Here is a 20461-nt window from a genome sequence, read left to right on the forward strand (position 1 = left end):
ACAGGAAAAAAAGTTCGAAAGGAGGCAAGTCTAGAAGATTGATAGAAAGCAAATCTCGTATAGTCATACATGGTCAAAAGCAAAGATAGATGTGTAAGCTGCAAGAACTGTGTACATTGCTTTAACCGGGAGGCAGAGTGCTGGCATCGACAACATCCTCTGCCTCCTTTTCCATATCCTCGCTGGGACCGTGAAGGGGCGATCTGGGGAGGGCCATGAGACCTGGGTTGTGATTAGCTTGAGCATAAACACAGACAAGAAATGCAAATCACCTGTTCTGGCACTTTCGAGAATACCGAAAGGCGCAATGAGCTTCATGAACGAGTCGATTCTGTGAGGCTTGGCCGAAACTTCGACAATGCAGTTGTTAGTTGAGATGTCGAGAACCTTGCCGCCGAATTGGTGGGTCAGATAGGTGATGGTCTCGAGATGCTTGTGCTTGTGTCTCAGAGCCTCACTGGCAGCAAGGCGGCTGGGGTGGAAGTCTCGTCTTAGGGCCTCCTGGTGGGCGCGAGCGTTGTCCTCGAGCTCTTCAGAAGTAAGACCAGCAGCCTGAGCCTGAGCCTCGGCATCCGTCATCTCTCTGTGGTGGGCGAGCAACTCCTCGAAGTACTCGGGACCGAGGATGCTAACCTTGGCCAGAAGCAATTCACGCTGAACGAGAGGAGCAGTCGTGTAGTCAAGAACGGCCCAGACTGGTACCAGATCCTCGAGTTGACGGCGGGCCTGCTCAATGACACCGTCTTGACCTTGGAGGACGATGGTCATACGAGAGAGGTCGGGAACCTCGGTGTTACAGACGACCAGCGAATCAATGTTGAAGCCACGAGCGGCCAGAATACCAGAGACGCGCGAGAGCACACCGGGCTCGTTCTGAACAAGACAGTTGAGGACATGGCGTTTGGGAGGAGCTTGGGAGGGTAGGGGAGTCTCGTAGAGGATGCTGGAAACAGCGGCGGCGGGCGAAACGTTGGCAGCAGTAGGGGCTTGGGGCAGAGCTGATGCGCGGCGGTGCAGAGCCTTGTATGCGATGGCTGAGGTCGACGATGACGAGTTGCGGGTGATTGATTGAGAGAAGCAGCGCTGGGCGGGAGCACGACAGCGGGGAGCCAGCGAGTCAATCGACACGGCGGTCCAGAAGCGTTTGGACGCCATTGTGAGGACGATGGACTTGACAGGCGTGATACAAGAGAGTGAGTCGAAAAACAAGCTGCTGTTACGCAGACAATAAAACCAAGAAGCTCACGCTGTGACGGGCGACTTCGGCGTGCCTCGAGCGGCCGGCGCGGGTGGCCTGTGCGTCCTTACGGAGCGTCGGAGTTAATGCTGAGGCTCTTTAGCGTGCTCTTTTTATGAATCCAGAGACTCGCGCCGACCATCACTGATCGCTGTCTGCTGTCGACTGTCGCGACTTTGACCATTAACATCTGCAAACCACCACGCACATACTCGCCCGCCATGTCGGACGAACCTCGCAAACGATCTCGTTTCGATCAGACCGAGTCTGATGCGCGCCCCTCCCGCTTCGACCGTCGCTCGCGCTCGCCTAGGAACAGAAACTCGGAGCCTCGCCAACGTACTCGTAGTCCTGTCTCTGCCACCAACAGCCCTGCCCCGAGAGATCCTGCTGCTGCCGCTGCTGCAGCCGCCGCAAAGATCAATGCACAAATCCAGGCTCGCAAGGGTGTTCAGCACATCGACGTTCCTCCAATTCGTTCTGTACGCCGAAACAACACCTCTCCCTATACTCACCCCTCTCCAGCGCTGACTCGTCATGCGCAGACCGAAAGCCCTTCTGCTGGTGGAGCACAGTCTCCCGGCGCCGCTGGCCTGAATGCCGACATCTACACCCAAGATGGTGATTTCATTCGCGACATCGAAGTCAACGATCTGCGCAACCGCTACACCCTTACCAAGGGCTCTACTCAGAAAATGGTAAATCTCCACCGTTGCGTCCTGCTGATGCTGCAGCCGTCCCCACTTCTTCTTCCCTCCTCCTCCAAAGAGAGCTTTGTTTTGGTCAAGACCATTTGAATCTTCAGATTGCTCACTTATAGCCCAATAGCCTCTCAGCACCCCCGTTCTGCAAATGCTGACCTCGAGTGTGTGACATCTAGATCAAAGAAAAGACTGGCGCCGGTATGCACCACCCCTATACACTGACGATTTGTTCACAAGGCTTATTTATCCAAAAGATGTTACCACTAGAGGAAGCTACTACCCTGACAAGGCTATGGCCACCGCTGCCGTAAGCTTTTAGCAATTGGTGAGAATTACTGAACTTCGCTGATCAAGTTTAGAATCCTCCCCTCTACCTTCACGTTACCAGCACCACAAGAGATGGCCTTGAGAAGGCAGTCGCTGAGATCGACGAGCTTATGAAGCAGGACCTGCCCAACCTTGTAGACGAAAGACGCTTCCGCCGCAGAGAACCAGAGCAGGTCGAGAGAGATTCTATGGGTCGTGTAAGTTGTCTTCTGAGTCAAATCCTCTTTGGTTGTCACTGATCTGTTCTTCAGCGTAAGTGGCCCGAGGAGAAGATTCCCGTGGACCTCGAACCTATCGTTGGTTTCAACCTTCGTGCTCAAGTGGTAGGTCAAGGTGGTTCCTACGTCAAGCACATTCAGCAGGAAACCCGATGCCGTGTTCAAATCAAGGGCCGTGGATCTGGTTTCATGGAGCACGACACCGGAGCCGAGAGCGACGAGTCCATGTATCTGCACGTTGCGTAAGTTCTTGTTTACTCATACGGCCGACTCAAAGACTGACCTGTCACAGCGGCCCTGATCCCAACGAGGTACTGCGCGCCAAAGAGCTCTGTCTTGATCTCTTAGCCAACGTCCGCACTCAGTACGAGCAGTTCAAAGAAAGGGGCCCACGCAGAAATGTTGATCGCGGGGATGACCACCGTCATGGAGATCGTGGCGGCTATGACCGCGATCGCAATAACAGCTACAACGGGGGATATGGAGGCGGAAGAGATGGTGGTAGAGACGCCAGAGATGGAGGTTATGGACAGGATCGCTACAACGGAAGTTACGGACAGGATCCTCACGCCGCATCTGCGATGAGTCCCGCAGCCGCGGGCACACCCGACTATGCCCAAGCGTACGCTCAATACTACCAACAGAACGGCCAGGACCCATACGCCGCGTACGGAGGCTACGAGGCCTACACAAGAATGTACTGGCAGTACTATCAGCAACAGCAGGCCGGTGTCCCTGGCGCAGAACAGACTCCTGGCTACGAGACCGGCGCTGCTCAACCCCCTCCACCACCTCCCACAGACGATGCCCCTCCTCCACCTGGCGCAAGTGGTTACAACGCGGTCCCGCCTCCTCCCGGTATGTGATCGATATGACATGCCGCGAGCAGAATCGACTGCTGCAGCCCGTCACGTTGAGTAGAGGAAACTTGGTCACCAGGCGCTGGGCAAATTGCATCATCAAGTATCAAGCGAACCGCACGGCTCAACGACTGTTGTATAGACTGGCAGTGAATGTACTCTACTCACGTTGCGAATAGACAAAAATACGAAGTGACTGCCCCAAGTATTCTCTCCGCACTTGTGTCTGACTACCCCGCGCTGTGTGGGACGAGAGGGTGGGTTAATATATTGCATTTTCTGCATCTTCAGCGCCACCAGAGTACTACTATAGAGTCCGTGCACTTGAAGAGGATGTCGGCCTACACACCATTCGTGATTGTGTGAAAATGGCCTGATCGAAAATGGCGACAAGCATCTGAAATTGCTGCATTCGTGAGGTAGAAGCGACCGGAAGCGAGTATTGAAGTTTTGGGTGTACCTGCTCGTACAGTGTGGCTCTTTTCTCCAGCCCCTTCAAGCATCTACAGCCAGTGACCGAGGGCACATGTATATTGACTTGGCAGGGTAGACTTCCATAAGTCACAGCGACTCTCATGAGGGCGCAGAGCCGGGGCCTATTAAGAAAAGCATCGTATCTTTATGTAAGCCATGAACTGGCAATCTCCCAACGACATTTCGTCGGGCTCAAAGTTCTGTCAGCCGCCGGGTTGAGGCTTTGAAAGAGGACAGTGATGATCAACCAAAGGGAAAAAGAAGGCCAACAAGAGTTCAACCGCAGCTTGCAGTCTGCAGCAGCGGTACCTTACGACGTTGATGCATTGATCCGCGTCAAGGGTCGGCCCTCTCGTCCACAGCCACAAGCGAGAAGCCAATGAACGCATGAGGTCGTGTGAGTGTTGGGCTGCCGTCAAAGCCAAACACCATCTTTGAATCCTCCCCATTGATCAGGAACATAATAAGAGAGCACAGACTTGGTTGGAAGAACAAGTGGCAGCCTTCAAGCGAGAGCACGGCATGATGAGTCCAGAGGTACCCTAGACGGTACCGAAATGCAATGCGAGATTATGTACTTTGCAGCAGCAGAAAGGCAAGAAGGAGGAGCCCTGCAGATCCGGAAGGAGCAAGCGCGTGCTGGCTTGGCAAGGACAATCGTATAGGTCCAACACTATTACGAGCAAAAACAGGATCGAGGCACGAATAGAGCAATAGACATCTGAGACAAGGACAGAAGAGGGTTCCCGAGATATTGCAAGAGTGATAACGAACGCCAGAGAAGATGCATGTCTTGCGGGTAGAACGGTGCTTACAGATTAGGGCGCATGGACGTTTGTCAAGGTAGGCGGGCAAGTGGGCTGAAGGCTGAAGCTGCTCTCGAGTCTCAACGTCAAAAGCGAGTTCGGACCACTTCATCGTCATTCGGGCAAGCGCGAGTGCCCTCCCGCATGTCTTCCTAATTCTGCGAACTTTTGTCAACATGGCCTGATGCTCACGCACGCGATCACTTGAGAGTTTTCTGTCACGTCGTCGAGTCTGCGCGCACATTGGAGCGCTATATGCTTTTACGCAACAAAAGCTCGCTCGAGCACCTTCCCGGCTCTCACGACTGACTTCGACATGATCCGCCCTCGCCTGTCATAGCATTTCCAGCCTTCAGCGACGCATCCGACAACTTCGGTCCAGCAAGCGCGCACTCTTGGCTCGCCCGTCGCTCTCTGTCTGCCACGTCGGCCGTAGATATCCGGTCGCTGGCCAAACGCGTGCGATACAAGGTCATGGACCAGAACACCCCGAGCCCGAGCGATCAGGACGATTCCGACAATACCCCTCGGTCCGAACTCCCCTCTGTCGCAGTCACGCCTACGCCTGCGCGTGATGACTCCCGGCGTACCTCTGGAGAGGACTACTTTGGTTTGAAGCCTACGGTGAATCAGAACTCGCTTCTATCCCCCGCTGCCGCTTCTACCGCCGCCCCTCCCGGCCTCCGCCGCACAACCACTTACCCTGATACCCCCAACAGGCCCGTTGTCCAGAGAGATCTCTCAAATGCCTCAGTTGCTAGTGTCGAAAGCAATCTCAGCACCGTGACTGTCAAGGCCTCGGACTCGGGCCATGAGTCGTCCAGCACAGCAACATCACCTCTCTACACCCGGCCGAAATACCCTAATCAGGCATTCTCTGCCCTGCAACAACAGCGATACCCACCACCACACCTACCGCCAACGTTGCGCACCAAAACACACCATCCCGCTCAGCCAGGAGACTTTCGTCAAGCAATAAATGCATTGCACAAGACCGGTGCTAGGACTGCCAACAACACCCCAGCTGTAACCCCCGGTTTATTTACACCTAGTGTGCCTCCTGAGCAGTCGAATTTGGGTCCTGATGAACACGGATTCTACGCGAGTCCATTCTTGCACTTTACCCACCGTCAAGCACCCAAAGAGACCCACATCGCTGATGTCGATATTGATCCCATCTCAGGAAGAAAACTCATCAACAACTATGAGATAATCGATGAACTTGGCAGAGGCACGCACGGCAAAGTCAAGCTTGGTCGTAATCTCGCCACAAACGAGTATGTCGCAATCAAAATCGTCGAGCGATATTCCAAAAAGCGTCGACTCGGCAAACTAGGTAACGCCGAAGACAAGGTTAAGAAAGAGGTCGCCATTTTGAAGAAAGCTCGACACCCCAACATTGTTGCCCTACTGGAGGTTATCGATGATCCTGCTCGCAAAAAGGTCTACATTGTGCTGGAGCGTGTCGAACTTGGTGAAATCGTATGGCGTGCGAGCGCTCCCAAGGAGATTGCCCTGGTCGAGTGCCGCCGCTATATCAGAGAGTCACGCGGCATCCTTGATGACGAGGAAGCAGAGGCTGAAGATCGTGCTATACTCGACGAGGCTAAGACGCGGCGTCTCAAACAGCAAAGACGTACTTTGAGAAAGCTGCGCCGACAAAGAATGGCTGGAAATACTGGACCTGGAGCATGGAGTTTCGAATTTGGTGGTGACACTGATGAAGACGATTCGGATGCGGATCACGCGTCGAGAGTCTCGACCTCGACGACCGAGAAAAGTGCGGCAGACCAAGTCGGAGTTGATAGTCGTCAACTCTCAGCTGTACTCGCTCAGTTCTCTATGGGAGAGAGCGATGGAGCTGACCCTGGCACACCTGTCACCTCAGTCGATCGCCCTGCTTTCTGGCCAGAACCCAGCCCAGTGAAACTGCTTGAAGGCACCATGTACGGTTCTTACGAAGAGGAAGAAGACGGCGACAAAGGCTCAGATCGTGCGCCGAGTCTGGACAGTAGCGTGCGCTCTTTCGGTGCTCAGGATCTTCGTCACCCAGAGGAGAGAAAATTCTGGGACGCCTCAGGAGCAGAAATTCTCGACGCTGACTTCCATCCCGATTTGCAGTTTGTCCCTTGCATGTCTATGAATGCTGCTCGAGTGGCCTTCAGGGACACTGTTCTAGGTTTGCAGTATCTGCATTACCAGGGCATCATTCACAGAGATATCAAACCCCCCAACCTCTTACAGACAGCTGATCACCGAACAAAGATCTCGGATTTTGGCGTTTCATATCTTGGCCGTCCAATTAATGATGACCAAGTGCCAGAGAACCTCTCGGAATCCGACATGCAAGACTTCGACGAGGCCAAAGAGCTCGCAAAGACGGTAGGCACTGCAGCTTTCTACGCTCCCGAGCTTTGTTACACAGACGGGACCAGTGAGACTCCTCCAGTCGGACCTGCAATCGACGTATGGGCTCTTGGAATTACTCTATTCTGCATGCTGTTTGGACGCACACCCTTCGTCGACAATGAATTCGTCGTCATGAGGCGCATTGCCGACGAAGAGATTTATGTTCCTCGAAGGCGTCTGCGACCAGTTGATCCACGTCCCAAGTCTCGTCCGTCTTCCCATGGTCGCTACTTCCCACCTGCGGCCTCAGGAAAGAGATCTGAGTACGAGCTAGCGTACGAAGACCTGGATGATCTGCTCCTTGACTTGTTCCGCAGGCTACTTCAAAAAGATCCCGCAAAGCGCATCACCCTAGAGGAAGTCCGGCACCATCCATGGGTCGTCCAAGACATCTCAAACAAGAATCTTTGGTTGGACGAGACCGACCCTTCCAGGCAATCACATGGCAAGAAGATTCAGGTCTCCAAGGAAGAATTACAAGATGCTGTTGTTCCTGTCAAGCTGGTCGAAAGGATTCGCTCAGGTGTCAAGAAGACCATAGGAGGCTTGATGAGTGGTCTGGGTCGCGCAAGTTCGACTCGGACGAGAACGCCATCAATGTCAGGGTCCCACCCCTTATCCTCGAGCTCGTCAAGCAGTGCTATCAGCCAAGAGGGACGCAGAAACAGCTTACGAGGGGACGAGAGTATATTCTCTGCCTTGAAAGCTTCTCGTGAGCATGAACATCCTCTAGCGCAAAGTGTCACTGTCAGTCCGGAACAGGGTCCAAATCGGGATGCGTACTTTTCGAGCCTTAGCACGCCGACTGGTGCGACCGACTATCCAAGTCAAGGCGACAGGTCAAGATCAATCATGTCTACAACCACATCTGTGCGAACCATCAAGCCAAACGATATGCTTCGTCCACAGATAACACCTGAATCACCGCCTACCTCTCCTGGACTGACTTCATCGCCCTTCGACACTACCGTTAATAACATCAGCGGTATCATAAGTGGCGCTGGTCGACGCATATTGAAAAGCGTGAGAGATCGCAGTACCGCAGGTCGGAGCACAGATGGGTTGGAGAGATCAGCTAGTAGAGCACCATCTGAGGCGAGCGATACTCACACAGATCCCAGTGTCGCTGTCAGTAATACACAAGCGTCGGGGCATTTGGACCTTCCAGAAGTGCTCAAGAACATTGTGAGTAGTGCTTCTAGTCCGATTGTCTCACGGTCACAATCACGGGCAGCGCCTGAGCGGCGAGACACTGCGATTCGCCCAAGCACAACACTCTCTCGGCAAGTTTCCACATCGTCATTCGAGGCACGTCGGCGTCTTGAAGTCGATTCGACATGGGACCCCAGTGACCCAGACCATCTTCCAAACGAATCGTCAAAGGATGATTTCCGCAGAGCCGAAGACGAATGGCTGCGGCGCCGCACAAGGGAATCGTCTTACGAAACGAGTATGCACCACTCTAGTGGAGCTACAACTAAGGTCCCTGAATCTTGTCCCCCTAGCCCGGATGATGAATTGAATGTTCATGACTACATGAGCGACGATGATGAAGATGACGACGACGATGATGATGAAGATGAGCTAGTCATTGGGGGGTCACGATCCGATCCGCGTCGACGCAGTGCATACATGCACGAATCCCACCCCACGAGTCCAACAAGTCATGCTCCAGGGATGCAGCCGCTCATGACGCCGAGCTCGTCAGAGGACCGTTTCCCTCCAAACACGCCGATGTCGAATTCAAACCCCTCGATTCCCTCTCTAACCACGATCGATTCGGAGGCCCCACAAGAAAAGATAGGTGAGGAACAAGGCGAGCCGCTTGCTCCAAACGAGGCAAGCTTCACCCCTTGTGTTCCTGTGCTTGAAGAAGATGGATACTCAGGCGACAATGTCTTTGAGAGCGATGATGATGACTACGAAGACTCTTCTGACGATGACGGCGGGTTACAAATGATACGGCGACGTTCGGCGCCACACACGCCCAGCGGTGGCCGAGGACTTGGAGTCAGCAGCACATCGTACTTCCCGCACCACTCAAGACGTGGAACTGGATCCTCGGCTTTTTCCAAGAAGTCGTCGAGGAGTGGCAGCAACAATACCATGAAAAAGATACACAGTCACGATGATAGCGACTAGGACAATCTGTGCTACTACATTGGTTTCTCCATCCGAGAAACTTTGTTATTACTAATTCCCTTTGCAAGCGATGGCGTCGATAGAGGAGTTTTCCGGTTTGAGGGCTGTGCCCATGGATCACCAATTTCATGTTTACGACGACGGCATTGGATGAGGGTCATCTTTTATCATCATGTTATAGTTATGCACATGGCGAATAGAGCCAGAGCTAGCAGCCAGTGGATGGCGGCATGAATTTTGTTGAAGAGATAGAACAACCATAGACAAGGCGGTATGCAAGCACGAAACAAATGCAGATTTACAAATGCTCAGAGGTGAAACAAGGAAATGCAATATGTGGTATCTTATCATAACATGTCGTCGTCTTGGTCGTCGATTGAGCTCGCCGCGTAGCCATTTTCGGCGTCTTCTGCGTCTCTTTCCTTGCGCGTCTGCTCTCTCGAGGCACCGATCTTTCTGTAAACGCTGTTAGCAATGTGTTTGACGTGTTGCGATAGGTAGATTAATACCTCAGGCCGTCAATGACAGCAGCAATGAAAGATCTCGATTCTGCAATCTCGAGAGCACCGACGCCGTTCATTTGCACGCCAGCGCCAGCATCTAGGACCTTGAGGCCTTTCCTGAGCTTGGCCATGCGGACCTCTCTGAGATCGCGTAGCAGACCTCTGACGGTATCGGGCTCTTCAAAGTCATCAGAGGCATGTGATAGGAGCATATGGCTCAGTTCCAGCCAGTGGTAGGGCAAGGCATCTGGTGCAGCGTTTGAGGTGCTCGAGGGCAAGAAGGGCGACGAGACTTCCAGAGCAGTGCGATCTAGATATAGGTCCGAAGGGAGAGTGGTAGCTGCAGCGAGAGGAGGTGGCGGAGAGAAGAGGTCCTCGTTGTCGACTTCGATGTCGAGGATTGCGGCAAGAGCTTCGGGGTTGAGCCAGGGTGGAGGCAGGATGTTTGCGCGTCGCTGGCGTTTGAGTAGCAAAGCGAGCCAGAGAGGGAGCGGCGTGGGGAACGGCGGTGTAAGTGCTTTGGTAGGGCCCTGGTGCTAGTGTCAATGGATGCATCTAATGTCGTGACTGGACGACTACTCACACCGAGCAGCTCGAGCGAGTCGAGGCGCTGGCGCGGTATGACCGTGACCATCTCCATCTCGCACAAAAAGGCCACCTCGGCCGGCGTCAGGCCTGGCTTCAGCGGTAACGCCATGTCCAATGCATGTATACCACACCGGATCTACTTCCCGTCTAGACAATTATCAGAGTCCCCACCAGAAGTCCGCGTCCCGACGCGTTGCTGCACTGGTCCAAGCGTTTCCAATCACATGTCTTGGCACTGTCTTGCATCTTTCGGTGCCACTCTTTTTGTGATTCATAGCGAATATCAAACTTTGGACATTCCTTGGAATAGAACGCTGCCGTAGCGAAACACTTCGACTTAGACTTCGACTTTGACGATATCGAGCCCACCATCTGGCAACTAAGCCTAGAAGAACGGACTACTAGTTTCTAAGTCATCTGGCTCATCTCACGTAGCAAATTCTTGCGCGACGACGACCTGGTGAACAATCAACATGTCAACCACTATGGCCGCTACTCCTGGATTGTCTTCCTTTGTGAAATCTCTCAAGCACGCGGATGTCGAGACTTCGATCGAACACTTCATCTCGTATGTTTATCTATCAATTCTCATCACGGACCATCTTTCGTCTGACGATATCAAAGTCTTTTGAAAAGACGCCAGATCAGGAACTCCAGACCGTGTGCTATTGCAACAACTCAGCTCTTGCTCCGTATTGTCGCTGCTTCGAAGACCAGAGATGCCAGCTCTCTAATTGAGCGAGTGCGCAAGGTTGGGCAGCGTTTGATCGCTGCCCAGCCTCGTGAGATGGCAGTTGGCAACATCGTACGCCGCGTCCTTGGTCTGATCAGAGAAGTTGAGGAGACTGGTCTGGATGCCGGTGCCTTTAGCGAGGCCGAACAAAGCGATGAACCCCACGAAACTCACAACAACTCATTGCACAGACCCGTCATGAACTCTCACATCTCAGCCTTCAGCCCGCTAAACCACAGCGCTTCTGGTCCATCTAACGTGAATCTGAGGCAGGAGAGCCCTTCTCCTGCGGATTTCAACGACAGCATGGGAGGCCACAGACCCCCGCTTCTTACTTCCCACACTTCCTACGCCACTGGTCCCCAGGTAACCTCACTGTTCGGCCTGCTGTCACATCCAGATGAGCCTTCTCCGGCGGTGACTCCACCAGCAGGTGCTCAATCGCCCGTCTCGAAAGGAGGTTTGCGTCTAGGCAGCATCCCCGAGTCAGCACAAACGAAGATGGACGTGAAAGCCGAAGTCATTGACGGAATCAAGGAGCTCGTCGACGAACTAGACATTGTGGACGACCAAATCGCTGCATCAGCCCTCGAGCACATCCACGCCAACGAAATCATCCTCACCCACACTTCCTCGCAGACGGTCCAAAAGTTCCTCATCGCAGCAGCCCGCAAGAGAAAATTCACCGTTATCCACGCTGAAGCCTACCCCAACGATCACGTCGACACACACGCGACCATCTTGACCGGCGGCAAAAAGGGCGATGACGACGACGAGGAAGCCGATGAGCGATGGAAGCCTTTGATCTCCATGGGCATCCAAGTCATCATGATCCCAGACTCTGCCGTGTTTGCACTCATGTCGCGCGTCAACAAGGTCATTCTCGCCCCTCACACCGTGCTTGCCAATGGCGGGCTAATCGCAGCAACCGGTGCGCTTACCATCGCTCAAGCGGCCAAAGTACATCAAACACCCGTTGTTGTGGTCAGTGGTGTGTACAAGCTGAGCCCTGTGTACCCCTTTGACATGGAAGAATTGGTCGAGTACGGTGACCCGGGCAAGGTTATTGATTTCCAGCAGGGCGATTTGGTGGAGAGTGTTGATGTCAACAATCCCATCTACGATTACGTCAGTGCCGACCTTGTGGATTTGTACATCACCAATCTGTAAGTGCAGCTCGTGGTATGTTATGGGATCTTGGTTTTGCTAACTATTCTTGCAGTGGAGGTCACGCACCCAGTTATCTTTACAGGATCGTTGCGGATCATTATCGTGTAGACGATATCAACCTCTCGTAAGAAGAAGCCTAGTCAACACGATACGAGATAATCAAAAAGCAATCCCCCATGGTATTTTTGTCTGTTGTGAGGCGGTGTGCGATGTTACTTTTCTACGCCCTCGAGTCTCCAGACCACCACATCTCCTTGACGCCTCGAATCATCGTGCCAGTGTGTGTTGAAGGTCCTCCAATCTTGTATGTACGGAGTGTTGGCCAAGAAATCCGTCATGGTAGGCTCCAGTTGTTCGAAGAAGACGAGATATTCTGGCCACTGTGCTTTGTCCTGGTGTGTGTTGATTCCAGCGTTCGGCTGTCTTTTCCCCAGAAGTTTCGTGTCCTCCATGTGCTCGTTCATCCATGCAGTCGGATCCGCATAGAACTGATCTGCCTCATCCATGTATGAGGATCTTGCTCCGATAGGCACGTCAAGCGGCGGTTCGCATGTGAGTGCTCGTGCATCGATCTCTGGGAAGATCAGGTGACTTCTCCAAGGTGTGCTGTGGCAGGGCATCATGAACATGACTGTAGTGTTTGATGACACTTTGACTTCGTGTTTGTGCCTGAGATGGTGCAGTACGTCGATGACACCTCGTTGATGAACTTGACTGATGTAGAAAGCCAGGGTTGCATTGACGGCAACAAAGATGAAGAGAAGCATCTTTTTCACGGCGGTCTTTGGCAACAGCAGCGGTGAGAAGAACAGCGAGAACGGCCCTGCTGCTAAGACTAGAAGTCCTGGTAGAAGCGGGTATATGAATCTGACTTCCTTGTGTGCGATCAGACTCATGATCGTCACGAAGACGGCAACCGAGATTGCCAGAGGTCGAGTGACCTTTTGACCATCGGCATTGTATCTTGGGTTCGTGAGAGCGGACCAACAGCCCCAGACAGCGAATGGAAGTGTTGTGGTCAGGAGTAGAGGAAGTCCCTCGGTCAAGTAATAATCCGCTCGATTTCTGCCGTAGAATACGGCGAGAGATTGCACGACGTTGAAGTGGATGAAGCGAAGTGGTGGGAACGTCCAATCACCATAATAAAGACGATCCGAGGCGAGTGAGGTGGCGACTATCGAGGCACTGTTGAGTCGAGGTTAGCAGAGTAGATAGAGATCATATTTCTGAACGTACCCTGAGACGACAGCTTCGCGACATTCTACGGCCAGAGTCCAAAGGGCTCGTGTCAGATTGATGTCCTTGCTTGGCGCTGCTGTATATGCAGCCATGACAATCCAGATGATCGCATTTGTCGGTCTTAGCACTGTAGCTATAGCAGCCAACACCAGAGCCGACCGAAGACTACAAAAAAGTCAGTCATCAACCTCCCATACAGTCCCGTGGAAGCCTACCTTGTAGCATTGGAACCAGGCTGCTTTGGGTCGTTACGCAAAGGCCAAAGCCAGAGGGCAATAGTTGTCAGTGTGGTTTCCACAGAGTTTGAAAGTGTTCTCGTCGAGCAGAACCATTGCCATGGACTGAATACAGTCAAGAAGAGCTGGAAGACAGATCAGTCAGTATATGCTCATCTCGAAGTGCATCACGAAGCCTACCGCAGCAGAAGAAGCCTTTGAGTTCTTGCCATACGCTTTTGCAGCCAACTTCCAGACGAAGTAGTCAGTAGTCGCTGCGAAACACGCTTGCAGTACTTTGGGGGCTGCTATCAGGAGCTCAGCTCGAATTGCTGCCTCCAAATCCAGATACTCAGCGACCAAAGCTGTCACGCGGTAGACGGCTGCAAAGAGGAAAGGGTGCAACGAAGATCTGAGTCGCTCTCGCCATTCCTGATTCAGTGCGTTAGTGATTTCCCTGAATCTTGTAGTAGGTAACTCTTACCCATGTTATCCATGCACCACTTGATGGACCAAAAGCTATGTCCCATGCTGGTTCGAGAGATTGAAAGTATTCGTCTGGCTGGAAAAATGTGCGAATAAGAAGAGCATTGCAGATGCGGAAAGCTAACAAAAAGTACAGAACATTGGCTCCTGACCAAGTCGGTTTATGTTGTTGCTTTCGAGTCGGTGGCATTTTATGCCGAGTATCCCTGGGATGGAAGGGGGAGGGTTGCGGTGTGATTACTCCTGCACAGGGTATCGTACAGAACGGTCTGTAGTTCAGTCTCCGTCACACAAAACCATCAACGCGAGCTTGGAAGCAGACAAAAGAGATATAGTTCTTGGTCGGTTTAGTGTGAAGAAAGAGTTGCACGTACGTCGTCGCGTCTCGGCCATGTGGACAGGAAACCGTGTTTCGACTTCACATCGTGGGTATAACAGAATCAGATGTTTTGCTTTCTCTGCAACAACGAGTCAATATGAATACCTCTGTCTTGTTCCGTTACTGAAGCCTGCACACATTATGCATTCCCGAGCTACCTTTCCAAACAATGCTAACAAGAATGGTCAAACCCTCGAAGAACAAATCATCGCAAGTTTAGCCGACGTCATCACTCTACCGGCTATTGACATTTTTTATTCGAGGCAGCTTTTGGAACTCGACAATTCGCTCGCATGCAGTGCTTGAGAACGGCTAGGATACCGATAGTACTAAGCAGAGCCCGTCAACTTTCAACAGCTCACAAGTTCGGACTTGCCGCCATGTCAACAACAGCAGGGAGCGATCCACTCACAGCAGGCCTGAGTGCCGTGCCCGTCCAACACGAAGACAAGACGACCGCGTCTCTTCGATTTGCCGATGTTGGTTCGCAGGCGCAAGCATTCGACTTTGTCCGACCGATGCTGAGTGGCTGCAGATTGGCATCAACCTGAGTGATCCTATTTTCCGCGGCGTCTACCACGGCAAGAAGGCCCATGACGACGACCTACCACAAATTGTCCAACGTGCTCTTGGAGCGGGATGCCGAAAGCTCATGGTCACGGGCTCTGACCTCGAGGAGTCTCGGAAGGCCATTGATTTGGCTGAGCAATACCGTGCGTCGAGATCAATGTCAGATGCAGATTGACGACTGCTAATCTGTCCGCAGCTGGCCTCTGTTACGCTACCGTCGGAGTGCACCCATGTTCCGCCATGACTTTCGACAAGTACGAGCAAGGCCCCGACGCACTGCTGTCCGCTCTCCGCGACCTCGCCATCAAGACAAAGGCTGCCGGTACAGCAGCAGCGTATGGCGAATTCGGCCTGGACTATGACCGACTACACTACGCCGACAAGGAGACTCAGATCAAGTACTTTCGCAAGCAGCTCGATATTGCTGTCGAGGTACAGCTCCCATTGTTCTTACACTCGCGCGCAGCAGCAGAAGACTTTGAAGCAATCTTGAAAGAGAGACTGGACGAGCTGCCGCAAAGAGGATGCGTACACAGTTTCACAGGAACACTGGAAGAGATGAAGAACATCGTGGCCATGGGCTTTGACGTCGGCATCAACGGATGCAGTCTAAAGACAGAAGAGAACGTTCAAGTGGTCAGAGAAGTTCCCTTGGAACGCATACAAATCGAGACCGACGGTCCTTGGTGCGAGATGCGACCTTCGCATGCTTCGGCCAAGTATCTCAAGGACGCACCCCAGCTGCCCAAAGCCGTCAAGAAAGAGAAATGGACAACCGAGAACATGGTCAAGGGCAGAAACGAACCTTGTACCATCCCCAATGTGGCTTATGCTATTGCCAATATCAAGGGCATTTCGGTCGAGGAAGTATGCGAAGCCGCTTGGAACAACTCGATCAAGATGTTTGGACTTGGTGAGAGGTAGACTCTAGATACTTGCCACTATATATCGTGGTGTATAGATAGATGGATTGATCAATTGTCACACAGTACGAGATCTGATCATTCGGAATTAAGTGCCGATGATGACCTTGATAACTCGGAGCATTTGACCCGAGAGGGGGGGCCAACTCGGCTTTCTTTGCGAAATGTCAATAACCGACGACATCGGCAATATCTCACAAAGCATACAATTTCGAATATAAAGATGTAGTCATCGGCCTCTGCTCTTCCTGTACTGCTATTCTTCAGGCCTTGCATAGTCACGTCTAATCGTCATGTCTGCTAAAACCAATGCCACAGTCCAGGGCGGAGTCGACCGCGGCGACACCTTCGAAAAACCCCCACCATCCACCTACCAACCCTACGAGAAACCACCACTGAGCACCATAATCAACTGCGACGATTTCGAAGAAGTAGCAAAAAACACTCTCGCAAAAAAGACATGGGCATTCTACAGTTCTGCAGCGACGGATTGCTACACCTACGAGCGAAACAGAAGTTTCTTTAGCCGTATCTGGTTCAGACCCCGCATCCTCAGAGACGTGAGTAAGATTGATACTACGACCACGATTCTGGGGCATGATGTTGGTGTGCCGTTTATGGTGCATCCGGCTGCGCTGGTCAAGTTGGTGCATCCGGATGGTGAGAAGGGAATTGCGAGGGGTTTGAGCAAGGAGAATGTGCCATATTGCGTAAGTTTCTATATATCGCAGAAAAGATCAGAGTCGTTGTGCTGAGATGGTCTTTCTACAGGTTTCGAGCAATGCTTCCTATCCCATCGATGAAGTCGTGTCTTCCGTGCGCAGAGGTCAGCCCTTCTTCTTCCAGCTCTACGTCAACAAAGATCGCAAGCAATCAGAAGAACTCCTCAAAAGAGTCCGCAAGGCTGGCTGCTCGGCCGTCTTCGTTACGGTCGATGCACCAGTACCCGGCAAGCGCGAGGCCGACGAGAGGGTTTCTGCAGATCCCAGCACAAATGCACCCATGTCAGGTGCTCAGGCCGTCAATGACAAGAAGGGCGGTGGCTTGGGTAGAATCATGGGGGCTTACATCGACAGCAGTCTGAGCTGGGACGACCTGCAATGGCTGCGTCGTAATTGGGACGGCAAGATTGTGCTCAAAGGTATCCAGAGCGCAGAGGATGCAAAGATGGCTGCTGATGCAGGTGTCGACGGCATCGTGTTGAGCAACCACGGAGGCAGAAGTTTGGACACTTCGCCACCATCGATCATGATCCTGCTCGAGTGCCAGCGACGCTACCCAGAGATATTTGATCGTCTCGAGGTTTATGTCGATGGTGGCATCCGCCGTGGTACTGACATCCTGAAGTGCCTTTGTCTGGGAGCAAAGGCAGTCGGTCTCGGACGACCCTTCTTGTACTCGGTCAACTACGGAGCCGAAGGAGTGGAGCACATGGTCGACAGTAAGTCTAGACTTATACAACTCTGACAAGACGACGCTGACACGAATTAACAGTCCTCAAAGACGAGCTAGAAACAAGCATGAAGTTGCTGGGCGTCAACAATCTGTCAGAGGTCCATCCTGGCCTGATCAACAGCTTGGACGTCGACCATCTAGTGCCTACTGCAGCGGATCATCCATATGCTAAGTGGAGCCCAACGAAGACATCGAAGCGATCGGCACGCTTGTAGATGTCAACAAGTAGATGCAATTAGCATTTGGAATGTATATAATAATTCAATCAAAATAATATCAATCAATAATGGCAGACTTGCAAACCATATCTAAAACCAAACAGCTCATAAAGTCCAGAAAAGCAAAGGCGTTTTAAATTTGGGGCCGGCGGAGGCATGTCAGCATGATATTAATCAAGCTTCGACAGCCTGGTCCGCCTTGTTGTCAGTCCCGACGCCCTTCTTGGACGAGTCGATTATCGTCTCGGCCTTCTTGGTCTCTGTGGTTTCTGAGTCGGCGGTAGGTCCCTTGAGGTTCTTCTCAGTGATGAGGCCCTTGAGCCATTTGTTCTCCATCTCGAGCTGGTTGACGCGAGCCTCGAGGAGCTGGACCTTGTCGGACATGTCCTTGGCAGTCTTCTCAAGCGCCTGCTCACGTTGCTTCTTCTTGACACGGAAACGGGCGCTAGCAGCAGTGTTGCGGCGACGCTTGTCCTCCTCGGCGGCCATACGGCCTTCGTCCTCGAGATCAGCAGGCGACGACATGGCAGCGACGGTCGACTTGCGCTTCTCTCCTACTTGGGGAGAAGGGTGGGAGAAAGCAGCCTGGGGCTGAGCCATGCGAGCTGCGTGCTGGACAGGGAAATCCAGACGGGCAGTGGGTGAGGGAGCGATGGCAAGACCATTGGGCGGCGAGGTTGGCAGAGCGTGAGGGCGCGGCTGCTGGAAGTTGAAGTCGGAAAAGGCAAAGTTGTTGGCTGTGATTGAGATTGATCAGCGACTCGGTCAGGTTGGAATGCCAAGGGGACAATGCTTACCGTTTCCGAAATCGAGGGACTTGTGCATGTCGGGCTGCATGTTGGCGGGGGACTGCTGCTGAGGCATGTCGGCGAACGCGGGCATGTCGTTCTCAAAGTCGAAGAATTGGGTGTTTGTGAAGATGGCCAGGTCATCATCGAAGGTACCGAGTTCCTGCTGGGCGGCCAGGTCGGCGGCGGAGGGGACGGTGTTCAGGTTGGCAATGTACTGCGACACGTTGGGTGCGCGACGGGCGCTGTAGGTCGACATGAAGGGCGGAAGTGGGCGGCGGGCGCGCGACGGCGCAGGGGAATTGTCGAAAACTCAGAAGCGAGCGAGGCGGGGTGTATAGGGAGTATTAGAGGGTCGCTGGGCGTAGTAGAGGGTGGTGGGTGGTTGCGTGCTTTTGGGGAGAGGCAGGATGCAGAACCGAAATGGAGCGAGTGCGACTTCCTGCCTTGCAATCGTTGGGAGCGCTCAAGAACCGGAGCCCATATGGCGCGTGCGCTAAAACTGCCCTCGATTCGCTCCTCTCGCGGGCTGCCGCAACTCCGCTTTCATCCGCAACCGTCTCAGCATCATCGTTCTGTCAATCCCTTTTGTCCTTTGTACTCGCTCCCACTCGTCATCAGTCCACTCGGATCACTTCTGCTTGTCCTATCTATTGTCTCCTGTCCTCCCCATTGTTTCCTTCTGCTTTGTTGCACTTCGTCCCATCTCTCTCGTCAGCTTGGTATTGTTCTCGTCGAGTCGTCGACCTTCATTTCCCCCGACTAGTCCAGATTAGGTTGCGGGAACCTTTGAGGAAACCCCGCCTTCTTCGGCTCGCTGCTGCTTTCAAAGCACGCCCAAGTGCTTAATAATATCTTTGACCAAGCGGGTACTATTTTCCGCCCTGTCCTTGACATCAAAGCGAACATCTACCGAGGCCACCGTATGCTTCGAGTAAGCCGTGACTACATCTCGATATATCAATTTGTGACAGGTACACAATATGTGCTCCCTCTAGCTTCTGGCATCCTCTGTCCAAGGAGATTGTATCAATGAGAACCGTGGCTTGGAGCAGCCAAAATTTCTGCAATGCCCCTATGGCGTGCTCAGCCCTACGCGCATGTTTGTGATGCATCACAGTCTCATGCAGAACCGAGGGATCCATCCTCGAGAAGGGGTCCAAGAACTGTAAGAGTAGAATGATGACCATGCGATCGAAGTCTATACCAAAGGTAAAGAGCATTTACACTCTTCTTCGCTTCTTTCTGGTCCTATCTTCTCCTGCCCCATTGTCAACTCCTTCTTTCTCTTCTCCATCGATTCCCTTTCTCTTCGCTGCTCCGATCTGTCTTCGTCCTAGTACGTACGCTACCATTTCCACCTGAACTGACGTGATCGTCTTTTCGCTCTCTTTGCCCAATTTCTCTCGTAACAACTCCACCCGCGAGTACAGCTCTTGGTATTCCTTTGCCGAATACTTGATCTTCCTGTCCCATCCGTTGCCCTTGCCCTCGGAGAACATGACCCAACGGAAGAGTTCGTCCGAGAAGAACGGCACTTTCTCGCTGTCGTACGTGTTGAGCAAGAGCGAGGCTGTCGCGGGCCCTACGCCACGAAGCCCCTTGGCCAGCGTGACCACCACCTTGTCCCACTGATCGCCGTCCTTGTCGTAGGTCTCGAACGCTTGTCGTGTGCATTGCTCCACTGTCTCGTCCGTGTTTGATTCGACGAGCTTGCGCAGAGAGGGTCTGAAAGTGCCATGGCCGCTGGAAGGATGGAGGCAAACATGTCAGCTACGGGGACTCGAACACCTCAACGTTTCTCAACATACAGTTTCCAATCTACCAGTCTCTGCACTTCGGCCTTGTTCAGGTGTGCGTCGTCGGCCCTTTCCGATAGTGCTTTGGGAATGATCTCGAGTCGCTGCTGTTCTAGTTCTTCAAGCTTGCTTGGAACGAGCTCTTTGTATGATTCAAGTAACCCTGCAAATGTTTCGTACTTGATCGTCTCATGGTCATATAACTCATCCATGTTTGT

At 52.8% G+C, this 20461-nt stretch overlaps 10 protein-coding genes across 10 annotated transcripts; 5 read left to right on the plus strand and 5 right to left on the minus strand.

Annotated features, from left to right (window-relative positions):
• Window positions 1-121: 121 nt before the first annotated feature.
• Window positions 122-1155, minus strand: M436DRAFT_46127 (acetolactate synthase small subunit; the record flags this gene model as incomplete). The annotated part of the gene is made up of 2 exons (XM_013571985.1): window positions 122-222; window positions 273-1155. The coding sequence occupies 2 exons, from the start codon at window positions 1153-1155 to the stop codon at window positions 122-124; spliced, it is 984 nt and encodes a 327-aa protein (XP_013427439.1).
• Window positions 1156-1458: 303 nt separating this feature from the next.
• Window positions 1459-3352, plus strand: M436DRAFT_46378 (uncharacterized protein; the record flags this gene model as incomplete). Its single annotated transcript, XM_013572040.1, has 7 exons — window positions 1459-1719; window positions 1783-1935; window positions 2118-2139; window positions 2196-2248; window positions 2301-2465; window positions 2520-2728; window positions 2779-3352. The coding sequence occupies 7 exons, from the start codon at window positions 1459-1461 to the stop codon at window positions 3350-3352; spliced, it is 1437 nt and encodes a 478-aa protein (XP_013427494.1).
• A 2468-nt stretch (window positions 3353-5820) lies between these two features.
• On the plus strand, window positions 5821-7425 carry M436DRAFT_17864 (kinase-like protein; the record flags this gene model as incomplete). Its single annotated transcript, XM_013571908.1, has 3 exons — window positions 5821-6115; window positions 6713-6942; window positions 6997-7425. Coding segments are annotated over 3 exons (954 nt in total), but the record flags the coding sequence as incomplete, so codon positions are not given.
• A 2099-nt stretch (window positions 7426-9524) lies between these two features.
• Window positions 9525-10377, minus strand: M436DRAFT_63744 (DNA replication complex GINS protein PSF2; the record flags this gene model as incomplete). The annotated part of the gene is made up of 3 exons (XM_013572194.1): window positions 9525-9633; window positions 9687-10210; window positions 10264-10377. 3 exons carry the CDS (start codon window positions 10375-10377, stop codon window positions 9525-9527), a joined length of 747 nt encoding a protein of 248 aa, XP_013427648.1.
• A 376-nt stretch (window positions 10378-10753) lies between these two features.
• On the plus strand, window positions 10754-12299 carry M436DRAFT_46757 (nagb/rpia/CoA transferase-like protein; the record flags this gene model as incomplete). Its single annotated transcript, XM_013572110.1, has 3 exons — window positions 10754-10836; window positions 10893-12167; window positions 12224-12299. The coding sequence occupies 3 exons, from the start codon at window positions 10754-10756 to the stop codon at window positions 12297-12299; spliced, it is 1434 nt and encodes a 477-aa protein (XP_013427564.1).
• A 102-nt stretch (window positions 12300-12401) lies between these two features.
• M436DRAFT_23071 (uncharacterized protein) lies at window positions 12402-14301 on the minus strand (the record flags this gene model as incomplete). The annotated part of the gene is made up of 5 exons (XM_013571913.1): window positions 12402-13356; window positions 13408-13575; window positions 13626-13771; window positions 13827-14057; window positions 14110-14301. Coding segments are annotated over 5 exons (1692 nt in total), but the record flags the coding sequence as incomplete, so codon positions are not given.
• A 569-nt stretch (window positions 14302-14870) lies between these two features.
• Window positions 14871-15984, plus strand: M436DRAFT_72758 (hydrolase, TatD family protein; the record flags this gene model as incomplete). The annotated part of the gene is made up of 3 exons (XM_013572257.1): window positions 14871-14969; window positions 15026-15203; window positions 15257-15984. 3 exons carry the CDS (start codon window positions 14871-14873, stop codon window positions 15982-15984), a joined length of 1005 nt encoding a protein of 334 aa, XP_013427711.1.
• A 292-nt stretch (window positions 15985-16276) lies between these two features.
• Window positions 16277-17653, plus strand: M436DRAFT_81835 (cytochrome b2; the record flags this gene model as incomplete). The annotated part of the gene is made up of 3 exons (XM_013572330.1): window positions 16277-16693; window positions 16755-17424; window positions 17478-17653. 3 exons carry the CDS (start codon window positions 16277-16279, stop codon window positions 17651-17653), a joined length of 1263 nt encoding a protein of 420 aa, XP_013427784.1.
• Window positions 17654-17950: 297 nt separating this feature from the next.
• On the minus strand, window positions 17951-18694 carry M436DRAFT_13053 (uncharacterized protein; the record flags this gene model as incomplete). The annotated part of the gene is made up of 2 exons (XM_013571897.1): window positions 17951-18393; window positions 18454-18694. Coding segments are annotated over 2 exons (684 nt in total), but the record flags the coding sequence as incomplete, so codon positions are not given.
• Window positions 18695-19667: 973 nt separating this feature from the next.
• Window positions 19668-20455, minus strand: M436DRAFT_46390 (uncharacterized protein; the record flags this gene model as incomplete). Its single annotated transcript, XM_013572042.1, has 2 exons — window positions 19668-20190; window positions 20256-20455. The coding sequence occupies 2 exons, from the start codon at window positions 20453-20455 to the stop codon at window positions 19668-19670; spliced, it is 723 nt and encodes a 240-aa protein (XP_013427496.1).
• Window positions 20456-20461: the final 6 nt, after the last annotated feature.

Source organism: Aureobasidium namibiae (genome assembly GCF_000721765.1).
Source record: "Aureobasidium namibiae CBS 147.97 unplaced genomic scaffold scaffold_8, whole genome shotgun sequence".
In the NCBI taxonomy this organism is placed as follows: domain Eukaryota; kingdom Fungi; phylum Ascomycota; class Dothideomycetes; order Dothideales; family Saccotheciaceae; genus Aureobasidium; species Aureobasidium namibiae.